General features: G+C 42.4%; 1 protein-coding gene across 2 annotated transcripts in view; it reads right to left on the minus strand.

The window, feature by feature from the left end:
* Positions 1 to 12,765, minus strand: part of LOC121551687 (synaptotagmin-17) — a 59,781-nt gene that overhangs the window by 39,787 nt on the left and 7,229 nt on the right. The window contains exons 2-3 of one of the 2 annotated variants that reach the window (XM_041864402.2): positions 8,463 to 8,480; positions 3,293 to 3,438 (exon numbers count right to left, since the gene is read on the minus strand). In XM_041864402.2, the coding sequence (XP_041720336.2) occupies positions 3,293 to 3,438; positions 8,463 to 8,480 (164 nt within the window). The remainder of the gene's footprint in view (positions 1 to 3,292; positions 3,439 to 8,462; positions 8,481 to 12,765) is intronic. The other variant, XM_041864403.2, reaches the window with a different exon arrangement.

The raw sequence follows: 12,765 nt of genomic DNA on the forward strand, positions 1-12,765 counted from the left end.
ATAGTAGTAGGTTAATACTGCAGACTGAGTCTCCATGATAGTAGTAGGTTAATACTGCAGACTGAGTCTCCATGATAGTAGTAGGTTAATACTGCAGACTGAGTCTCCATGATAGTAGGAGGTTAATACTGCAGACTGAGTCTCCATGATAGTAGTAGGTTAATACTGCAGACTGAGTCTCCATGATAGTAGTAGGTTAATACTGCAGACTGAGTCTCCATGATAGTAGTAGGTTAATACTGCAGACTGAGTCTCCATGATAGTAGTAGGTTAATACTGCAGACTGAGTCTCCATGATAGTAGTAGGTTAATACTGCAGACTGAGTTTCCATAATAGTTGTAGGTTAATACTGCAGACTGAGTCTCCATGATAGTAGTAGGTTAATAATGCAGACTGAGTCTCCATGATAGTAGTAGGTTAATACTGCAGACTGAGTCTCCATGATAGTAGTAGGTTAATACTGCAGACTGAGTCTCCATGATAGTAGTAGGTTAATACTGCAGACTGAGTCTCCATGATAGTAGGAGGTTAATACTGCAGACTGAGTCTCCATGATAGTAGTAGGTTAATACTGCAGACTGAGTCTCCATGATAGTAGTAGGTTAATACTGCAGACTGAGTCTCCATGATAGTAGTAGGTTAATACTGCAGACTGAGTCTCCATGATAGTAGTAGGTTAATACTGCAGACTGAGTCTCCATGATAGTAGCCCCCTCCTAGGTTAATACTGCAGACTGAGTCTCCATGATAGTAGTAGGTTAATACTGCAGACTGAGTCTCCATGATAGTAGTAGGTTAATACTGCAGACTGAGTCTCCATGATAGTAGTAGGTTAATACTGCAGACTAAGTCTCCATGATAGTAGGAGGTTAATACTGTAGACAGTATCCTGGCATATGGTCTGTATCTCCTGTTAATGTATTACTCCTCCTGAGAGACAACAGTATCAGTACAGTGTGTGTGTATGTGTGTGTGTGTGCGTGAGTGTGTGTATCCAACATGTCTATCTTAATCAGTAGAGCCATGTTTCATCCAGACCTTTGGTCTCTGTCACACACACACCCCCTCTCAACCACAGAATGAGCTCATCCAGAGTGCTGACGTCAACATCAGGTCCCCAGAGAGACCAGCAGAACAGGGGGTTTGGACTGTTCCATTACCCCACAGAACAGGGGGATTGGACTATTCCATTATACCATAGAACAGTGGGATTGGACTGTTCCATTACACCACAGAACAGCGGGATTGGACTATTCCATTAGACCACAAAACACGGAGATTGGACTGTTCCATTACACCACAGAACAGGGGGGTTTGGACTGTTCCATTACACCACAGAACAGGGTTTTATGGACTGTTCCATTACACCACAGAACAGGGGGCATTGACAGACCTGGTAATAATCTCTAATGATGATAGACTACAGTGCCTTGCAAAAGTATTCATCCCCCTTGGCGTTTTTCCTCTTTTGTTGCATTACAACCTGTAATTTAAATTGATTTTTATTTGGATTTCATGTAATGGACATACACAAAATAGTCCAAATTGGTGAAGTGAAATGAAAAAAATTACTTGTTTCAAATAATTTAAAAAAATAAATAACTGAAACGTGGTGCGTGCATATGTATTCACCCCCTTTGCTATGAAGCCCCTAAATAAGATCTGGTGCAACCAATTACCTTCAGAAGTCACATGATTAGTTAAATAAAGTCCACCCGTGTGCAACCTAAGTGTCACATGATCTGTCACATGATCTCAGTATATATACACCTGTTCTGAAAGGCCCCAGAGTCTGCAACACCACTAAGCAAGGGGCACCACCAAGCAAGCGGCACCATGAAGACCAAGGAGCTCTCCAAACAGGTCAGGGACAAAGTTGTGGAGAAGTACAGATCAGGGTTGGGTTATAAAAAAATATAAAATATAAAACATCTCACGGAGCACCATTAAATCCATTATTAAAAATTGGAAAGAATATGGCAGCACAACAAACCTGCCAAGAGAGTGCCGCCCACCAAACCTCACGGACCAGGCAAGGAGGGCATTAATCAGAGAGGCAACAAAGAGACCAAAGATAACCCTGAAGGAGCTGCAAAGCTTCACAGTAGAGATTGGAGTATCTGTCCATAGGACCACTTTAAGCCGTACACTCCACAGAGCTGGGCAATACGGAAGACTTGCCAGAAAAAATACATTGCTTAAATAGAAAAATAAGCAAACACGTTGGTGTTCACCAAAAGGCATGTGGGAGACTCCCCAAACATATGGTCAGATGAGACTAAAATTTAGCTTTTTGGCCATCAAGGAAAACGCTATGTCTGGCGCAAACCCAACATCTCTCATCACCCCGAGAACACCATCCCCACAGTTAAGCATGGTGGTGGCAGCATCATGCTTTGGGGATGTTTTTCATCGGCAGGGACTGGGAAACTGGTCAGAAATAAAGGAATGATGGATGGTGCTAAATACAGGGAAATTCTTGAGGGAAACCTGTTTCAGTCTTCCAGAGATTTGAGACTGGGACGGAGGTTCACCTTCCAGCAGGACAATGACCCTAAGCATACTGCTAAAGCAACACTTGAGTGGTTAAAGGGGAAACATTTAAATGTCTTGGAATGGCCTAGTCAAAGCTCAGACCTAAATCCAATTGAGAATCTGTGGTATGACTTAAAGATTGCTGTACACCAGCGGAACCCATCCAATTTGAAGGAGCTGGAGCAGTTTTGCCTTGAAGAATGGGCAAAAATCCCAGTGGCTAGATGTGCCAAGCTTATAGAGACATACCCCAAGAGACTTGCAGCTGTAATTGCTGCAAAAGGTGGCTCTACAAAGTATTGACTTTGGGGGGGTGAATAGTTATGCACGCTCAAGTTTTTTTGTCTTATTTCTTGTTTGTTTCACAATAGAAAATATTTTTGCATCTTCAAAGTGGTAGGCATTTTGTGTAAATCAAATGATACAAATCCATTTTAATTCCAGGTTGTAAGGCAACAAAATAGGAAAAATGCCAAGGGGGATGAATACTTTCGCAAGCCACTGTATATCCATAGCCCTGTTGGAATAGGTTTAAAAGTGCATCCTTCTACTTCCTGAGACTGATCTAACACAACTGGACAAGTGAATGTTGTGTGCATGTGAGCGTGCGTGTGCTTTCGTTCATGCGTGTCTGTTTGTGTGTTTGTCTGTGCAGCCTCCGTGTGTGCGTATGTGCGCACGAGTGTGCATCTATCCACTTGTGCGTTTGTGTGCGTGTCCATGCATGTATGTGTGTGTGTGTGTGTGTTAACTCACAGCCAGGAGGGGGTCTGAGCAGGGAAGGGTCCCAGTATCTCCACCTCCTCATCACTGGGTGGAAAGCAGCACTCCCAACACCACAACAGACATGAGTGACAAGACCACCGGCACAACAGACAGTCAGTTAGCCTGGACAGCACACCCTATAGAGAGAGAGAGAGAGTGAGAAAGAGAGAGAGAGGACAGAGAGAGAGAGAGAGAGAGAGAGAGAGTCAGGGAGATAGAGAAAGTGTTTCAGGGAGAGAGAGAGAAAGAGTGTGTCAGGGAGAGAGAAAGTATGTCAGGGAGAGAGAGAGAATGAGAGAGAGAGAGAGAGAGAGAGTTTTGAGTTTTTATAAAACCTTTATTTTATACTCAAGTGTTAACATAAATAATGGCACACTGCCTTTTCATTCGTAAATAAAAAATATTTTGTTCTTCATTTTTTCAACAAAAAAATAAATAAAAAAAAACATATACTCATTTCATCAACAAAATTTTTTTTCCCCTCCTCCACAAAACAAACCGCTCCTTCGTAGGCCCACTTCTCCTCAAACAATGGGAGATCTTTTACAGCCGAGAAGAACAAAAAATCCACTTTTATTCTCGCTTTCACTAATCCTTTAAAAACACATCTTACATCCTGCCCATATCCTGTTTCTATCTTATGTTTCCTACTCAGAAAAATTGACATCTTAGCTTGTCTCAAAATAAAATGTAACAGTTGACATTTTATTTTCTGTTGCTTACTATATTGAAATCCCAAAATAAAAACAGTGTTATTGAAAATCTCCCCTACAGCTTTAAACAAAGACTCCAGCATTTTTCCAAGAGAGGTTTTATCCTCTCACACTCCATAAAACAGTGAAAGATTGTTTCTCTTATATTACAAAAAGGACATCCATCTCCAACATCTGAGTTAATAACAGATACAAAAGCATTAACTGCAATGATGCCATGCAAAACCCTCCATTGCATATCCCCAGTACCCTTTTGTAACGGTGGCTTGTACAGTACTCTCCATGCTGGCTTTACCTTGTCATCAATGCCCAATTTTACCCTCCATGGAGTGTCTTTTCTATTTTTCAATGTATCTTTATTCATCACCTTGACACACCCCCTATATAAGTCTTTCCCATTCACCTCATCCAAACCCACCTCTTCCAACCCTCTCAAATCCAGTAATAACGCCTTTCTTTCTGACTCTGGGATATTGGGTGTAATCCCTAGTCTTGGAAATTAGACGTTTTCATCTTGTACCTTCTTCTTGTGACTATTCAGCATACCCCACTCTACTGCTGACAGAGCCTTCCTCCAGCTTCCCAGCAGTTGTCCGACAATCCTTTCCGACCTCACCCCCAAATGTTCAGCCACCAGTCTTCCATCCATTAAGGCGGGCCCATTAACTACTGCTAGCCAATCCTCTCTCAACATAGCCCAAAAAGAAAGTAAACAGGAAGCCCATCAATGCCTGGTGCCCTTCCATTTTCCATGCCTTTTAATGCAGTGTATAGCTCCTGCAAAGACAATGGTTGCTCTAGCTCAACCTGAGCTTCTGCAGCCACCTGTGGGAGCCCATCAAGGAACTGCTGTGGCACTGTTTTATCCTCTTTGTACTCACACTTGTAGAGCTCAGCATAGAACTCTACTGCCCTCTTTCTAATTTCACTAGGGCTAGTGAGCTCCTGTCCAACAACTGATTTGAGACAATTAATAAATCTTCTTTGTCCATTCTTTTTCTCTAAACCAAAGAAAAATTTGGATGAGAACTCCATTTCAGAGATTCCCTGAAACTTACTTCTCACCAATGCCCCCTGTGCTCTGATACCCAGCAGGCAATGCAGCTTTTTTTCCTCTTGAGGGCCTGAGTCTCGGCCTCGATCTCCTGTGGTCTCAACCAACATCTGGAGTTCCACTATTTCAGTCTCTAGGGCTTTCATTGATCTGGTGATATCCTTGGTGACATTCCTCGTGTATTGATTACAGAATTGTTGAATCTGGATTTTCCCTATATCCCACCACTGTTGAAGGGATACAAAACTGGCCTTTTGAGAGACCTCCACCTCTCCCAGAAAAAACTAAAACATTTCCTGACACCACTGGGGTGATGTTTTCATATCTTGCTCTAACTTTTAATAACCTCCCCTCAACTACCTCTTCAACCTCATATGACAAAGGCAAAAACCCTTTTGAGAACAAGATGGCCACACCCCCACTTTTTGAGTCTTTATGACTACACACCACTGTCCCCCCACTCCTGTTGCCACATAACTTCATTTTCCAAATTACTATGCGTTCCCCTAATTAAACTCATACACTATGGCTCTTTTTTTAACGTCTCTTGCCCCATTTACGTTTAAAGAAGAAATCTTAAAACTGCTCATGGATGGAAAAAGAATACAGAGGAAGACACAGAAACCACATCTCTTTACAGAGTTAAGGCTGCGACTGAACTCTTTCATTTTCTTTAGAATTTCCATCACTCATCACTCTCGTGACCACTTTCTTGAGTCTAGCAATTTCAGGGCTTGTCAAACCTCCCCATGTTATTTTTGACATCAGAAACTTTGCTGATTCAATAAACAATTAGCTTTCTGGGAAAAAAATATGTTACATTATAATCCTGCATATATTTCTTCCCTTTTGTCAACTTCAGAAATTGACGTACCTTCTCAATCCCATACCTCCCTTCCACCCCATTTATCTCACTATTTTGTTGTGACGCATCAGATGACTCACTCTCGCTATCCTCCCCAGAAGAAAACTCCACCGTCTCTACAACCTGTTCATCCTCAACTGATTTATCAATCTCTACCTTCCTCTTGGAATTAGACCCTTCACCACCCCTTACATTCTTCCTCTTACTCCTCGGTACTTTGAAAACAGCTGCTTCCTTTTCCATGATTTTAATCTCCTCTTGACCTCCAATGTCATTTTCCAGCACCACCTCAGCGACGGCAGTAGCAATCTCACCAACTTTTTCCCCTCCTGCTTTGTTCTGATCTACCACAATTGCCCCCCGTATCCACACTGCCTTCCTCTCCTACTTTTCCAACCACATCTGCCCACCTTCTCCCTTCCCCTGCACCCTTAGCATGTTCATCCCTTCACGGTGGTGCATTAGCTGCACCAGCACTAGAGCTGCTACCAGACTCTGCGCGCTCGTTCTCGGGACCATTACGTACCAGATGCCCCTCTCTTCCACAGCCAAAGCATTTCAAACTCTTCTATCATCCTCAGCTCCCACTACTCCCACATGCTGACCTCTGACCTCACCTACTAAGGACAGACAACAGCATTATTCGGGCGAGTTAAATGCAACAACACAACACTAGCCCCCCGTGTAGCTCAGTTGGTAAAGCATGGCGTTTGTAATGCCAGGGTTGTTGGTTCGATTCCCACGGGGGGCCAGTGTGAAAATGTATGCACTCACTAACTGTAAGTTGCTCTGGATAAGAGCGTCTGCTAAAATGTAAATGTATTTATACAAAGCAATCTATTACATATGTTTTTTGAACACTATAATTTGATTGCGAGCATGATAGCTGTACTTTTAGTTTATGGTAAACACAGCTTGTTTGTCATTAGCCAATCAGCATTTCTCAACAAGTTCAAAGCACGTGAATGCATCCAACTGGTATTTCCTACATCACAACAGGTAATTACCACCTTCCCATTTGGTTATGAACACAGCATCACACATGATGACTCATCTCAGCACAACTCTCTGACATCATCAGCGTGTGCCACAATACGCATCAAAGTCCTTTCCATTTCTCTTTTCCTAGTCCTATTTTGACTTTACCTCCATTTCACATAGAACTTTTCAACATAAACAACCCCATTCCCTGTAGCAATCAGCAGTATAGAGAAACACCTTCATTCCAAACTCATCTAACCTCTCTCTCTCTCTTTTTCACCCCCCACCTCTGGATCATTAGAGTGTCATTCCAAATGAATAAGCAATACAACTTTATCTTTTCACGTATTACTTTTTCAATATTTATGTGAGGCTAAAGCAGGCTCAGTCAACTGGACAAACTGCTTATGAATTAGTAAATGAATGCAAAAGGAAATCATACAAGATTAATGGAAAGCTATCTCTAGGAGAGGGGGTGAAAGAGAGAGAGAGGGTAAAGAGAGGGGGGTGAGAGAGCGAGAGAGAGGGGGTGAGAGGGAGGGAGAGAGAGAGGGAGTAAGAGAAAGGGATAGATAGAATGAGAGAGAAAGCAAGAGAGCAAGAGAGAGTGAGAGAGAGAGAAGAGAGAGAGAGAGAGGGACAGAGAGAGAGAGAGAGAGAGAGAGAGAGAGAGAGAGAGAGAGAGAGAGAGAGAGAGAGAGAGAGAGAGAGAGAGAGAGAGAGAGAGAGGGGGGTGAGAGGGAGGGAGAGAACGAGAGAGAGAGAGAGAGCGAGAGAGAGAGAGAGAGAGAGAGAGAGAGAGAGAGAGAGAAAGAGAGAGGGGGGGTGAGAGAGAGAGAGAACGAGAGAGAGGGGGGTGAGAGGGAGGGAGGGAGAGAACGAGAGAGAGAGAGAGAGAGAGAGAGAGAGAGAGAGAGAGAGAGAGAGGGGGCGGGGTGAGAGGGAGGGAGAGAACGAGAGAGAGAGAGAGTGAAGGAGAGAGAGAGAGAGAGAGTGAAGGAGAGAGAAGGCGAGAGCTTCAGGGAATTATGATGTTTATGAACTTTGTTTTCTTTTTAACTTCTACTCCCTCCCTCCCTCCCTCCCTCCCTCCCTCCCTCCCTCCCTCCTTCCCTCCACAATCATGATTCTAATCAGAGACAAAGACAGTCATGCAGGACGGAATGATTGCATGAAAATAAAATGCTAAACCTCTTATTGAGTTGATGAAAAACAAAATGTGTGTATGTGGTGTATGTGTGTGTATGTGGTGTGTATGTGGTTTGTATGTGGTTTGTGTGTGTGTGTGTGTGTGTGTGTGTGTGTGTGTGTGTGTGTGTGTGTGTGTGTGTGTGTTCTGTCTGTCTGTTAACACTAGAGCAGACACAGGAGATGGATAGTGCCCACTGAGATCTGACAGCAGTCATGGCTGGTTAACTGATGATTTGACACCTGCTCCTCTTTTAACACCTCTCTCTGTCTCTACACACACACACACACACACACACACACACACACACACACACACACACACACACACCCACGTGTGTTCTGGGGAGGAGAACATACCTTGTTAATGGGTTCCAACTGTCCTTTTTCACAGTGAGGAGGAGCAGTTGATTATGGGCAGTTGGAGGACCAGGGAGGAGACAGGAAAGAGTAGTTTAGTAACAATGTTTAGTGTTTATCTGTTAAGATCAGTTAATTATGATTCATATTAGCATTTACCAACAACAGCTACTCTTCCCACAACCTCCTAAGGTCCAAAACCCAACACAATACAAAACATGGGGTGCATTCATTAGTCTACACCGCAGCAAAACGTTTTGCAACGGAAATCACTGTTTCTTATTATACAAATGCAGGGATTTATTCACTAGGAATCAAACGGAAGCAAACGGAACGAAGCTACCGGAAAACTCTTGTTTTCGTTGCAAAAAAACATTGTCCTTAGAGAAACGTTTTGCTACGGTTTGCTACGGTGTGCACTAATGATACAGGCTGGAATCGAACCAGTGGGTCTGTAGTGACGCCTCAAGCACTGAGATGCAGTGCCTTAGACCACTGCGCCACTCCGGAGTGAGTGGGGCGATGTTTATCTTTACAGTGCAAGACTCACGAGGTAGAAGTTCGTTTTATTCCCATCAAGCGTTTTTGTTTGCTGTTTAATCCTTGGAGCTCCTCATCGGTGTAATGTTCGGTAGCCTACCTGTTAAACGTAGTTATTTAATGTTCGCTACCTGTTGGAAGATATGAGCGGGCGCAGGCCAGTAGGCTTCCTAGTGGTTATACGTGGCCTTCCCGTCAGGACGCCAATGAATGAGTCGACTGTGAATTAATTAAATGAAGTTCTTTTGGGAACCGTTTCTTTTGCGTGTCATTATGTCTGTGTACTATTATTATACGTTGTAACAGTGGTACGTCCCGGGGAGGGGTTAGGGGAGTGTAAGCATCTGTTTTGGGCTTTTTGGGCAGATTGACTTTAGTCATTGTGAGGGGAGGCTGACGTGAGCCTGGAAGCCCAACTTGAGTCTTATGGAATAGACAGGTTTGCCTGCTACCTCTTTAAGGAATACCTGGAGTAGTATAAAGTAATCCTTCTTCCCACACCCCCCATAAAAAAAAAGAATTAAAAAAGGTGGTTGTCCCACTGCAGGGGCGGTGTGTTCATTAGGGCGATATGGGCGACGCACTGCCAAACGGGAAAAGCAAGGGATTTTTTTTCTAATCAATTATATCACGGCAACAGTAGTTATCAGTGTTCTAATCTAGACGTCTGATCTGCCACTAAATGTCCAATCAGGCTAAAGTCGTGCTTCAAATGGCCCCGCCCGTTTTGGGGCGATTTCAGTCAGGTTGAAAATCGCCCAGAAGTCTCTCATAGCCTCTCATGTAAAATCTATTTTTTTCAAATATCAGAGCTTTCAATACAATCTCTATGGGTTTCTGAGGCCTTGCACGTACGCGCTTTCGTCATACGTAACATAACCATGAACGTAACTAAGAAAAGAGCGGGTAGCAGCGTCAATCAATTCACGTACTACTATCAAGATGGCTAGCGTTCAGTGCAACTCGATTGTCTCTTTGAAAGAAGTTCACATCAAAGACCATTCAAAACGAGCTACTGGAGTGTATGCTAGCGGTCATGAGGGAACATATTGTGGAGGAGGTGAAGTCGGCGAACTTCGTAGCTATCCAAGCTGACGAGACCACGGACGTTTCTACACAGACACAGCTGGTGCTGAGGTACAACCACAAAGTGCAGGAGCGCTTTTTGAGTTCCTTCCCATCTCGGAATCAACCTCAGTCTCAATCGCCAGTGTGCTTTTGGAGAGACTGAACGGTCTTTTTGCCGACGACGAGAAAGTCAAACTCATTGCGCAAGCTTACGATGGAGCCAGTGTGATGAGGCGAGAGAAGGCTGGTGTGCAGCAAAAGGTACGTGAGCATTTCAAGAATGCCCATTACGTGCATTGCTATGTGCATCAGCTGAATTTTATCATGCAGCAAGCTACTTCTCGCATCAAAAAAGTAACTAGTAAACTAGTCCTCAGCATGCCTGATTTCAATGAGAAAGTCATTGACCGCTTTGCTGCATTGAAAGAGAGAAGAGAACAGTTTCAGTACAAGTAATGTAGCCTCTCTCTCTCTTTGTCCCTCCCTGTCTGTCTCTTTAACACACACACGCCCAAATCAGTTCACAGTTGATGTTGTTTAAAATAGTTATTTTTCATTAAAAAAAAAGTAAAACTTTTTTTTTACAAATCTATACAATTGGCCAGAATATGGTTGTTCATATTTACAAATCTATACAATTGGCCAGAATATGGTTGTTCATTTTTACAAAGCCATACAGATAGCTGTGTTTACCTTTTCTAGAAATTATTTTCAAATTCTGTTTTCAGGCAAAATGTCTATCACTGTTCATTTTCACAAATCTATACAAGAGGGCAGAATATGGAAGTCTATAAAAATTTCCTATTACCAATAACTTGCATCAATGTTTTCAGTAGCCTCTATCAAAAGCTCCTGCTTGCTTGTTGTGAATTATGCTCAGGTGCACATATTTCCAATTCAACCATGAGGCCTTTTTGAAGCAAGTAATGTGTATATCAGTATTGACTTATATGCTGCCCCTGTCTTCATGTTGTTGCTGGACATATCTTTTTTAAAATGTGTGTAGGTCACCTAAATCATCAGAAAAATTGCCCCCCCTGAGAATTTTTTCAGGAGCCGCCACTGTCCCACTGGCTATCATAAGTTGAATGCACCAATTTGTAAGTCACTCTGGATAAGAGCGTCTGTTAAATGATGTAAATGTAAATGTAAATGTAAAAATGATAAAATGTTCTTTTCATTGAAGTTATATTATTGAGATGTGGATTATTTTGTCAATATTGCCGTTTGAAGTAATCCGGCAACCCAACCTCTGAGGTTACACACACACACACACACACACACACACACACACACACACACACACACACACACACACACACACACACACACACACACACACACACACACACACACACACACACACACACACACACACACACACACACACACACACACACACACACACACAACACAACACAACACAACTTGACCTATACCAAGCTGACAGCAGCTCATTAAGCTACATGGTTTAGACCACCACTCTTGGATAACGACCATCTGATCTAATCAATAATTTCTTCTAGGAAACAGATCATAGATCATAGAGATAGTTAGAGAATAATACAGAATAATGTCTGATGTTCTTCATAGTTGATGTTCCTTTCAACCCTGTGTGTCCCAAATGGCACCCTATTCCCTATGTAGTGCACTACTTTTGACCAGAGCCCTATGCGCAGTAGTGCACTACATAGGGAATAGGAGGGAATAGGGTGTTATTGGTGATGCAGAACATAATATCACACAGACATATCAGAGACCTACATCTACTAACAGGATATTACAAACAGACATATCAGAGACCTACATCTACTAACAGGATATTACTAACAGACATATCAGAGACCTACATCTACTAACAGGATATTACTAACAGACATATCAGAGACCTACATCTACTAACAGGATATTACTAACAGACATATCAGAGACCTACATCTACTAACAGGATATTACTAACAGACATATCAGAGACCTACATCTACTAACAGGATATTACTAACAGACATATCAGAGACCTACATCTACTAACAGGATATTACTAACAGACATATCAGAGACCTACATCTACTAACAGGATATTACTAACAGACATATCAGAGACCTACATCTACTAACAGGATATTACTAACAGACATATCAGAGACCTACATCTACTAACAGGATATTACTAACAGACATATCAGAGACCTACATCTACTAACAGGATATTACTAACAGACATATCAGAGACCTACATCTACTAACAGGATATTACTAACAGACATATCAGAGACCTACATCTACTAACAGGATATTACTAACAGACATATCAGAGACCTACATCTACTAACAGGATATTACTAACAGACATATCAGAGACCTACATCTACTAACAGGATATTACTAACAGACATATCAGAGACCTACATCTACTAACAGGATATTACTAACAGACATATCAGAGACCTACATCTACTAACAGGATATTACTAACAGACATATCAGAGACCTACATCTACTAACAGGATATTACTAACAGACATATCAGAGACCTACATCTACTAACAGGATATTACTAACAGACATATCAGAGACCTACATCTACTAACAGGATATTGGCAGACTGCATGTCACACACAGACATTTATACTTGTGTGCACAGACTCGAGCTCAAGCACACGGTATTCACACTGACTATAGCAGTACACACCAG

This window comes from Coregonus clupeaformis, chromosome 35 (genome assembly GCF_020615455.1).
Source record: "Coregonus clupeaformis isolate EN_2021a chromosome 35, ASM2061545v1, whole genome shotgun sequence".
Taxonomy (NCBI): domain Eukaryota; kingdom Metazoa; phylum Chordata; class Actinopteri; order Salmoniformes; family Salmonidae; genus Coregonus; species Coregonus clupeaformis.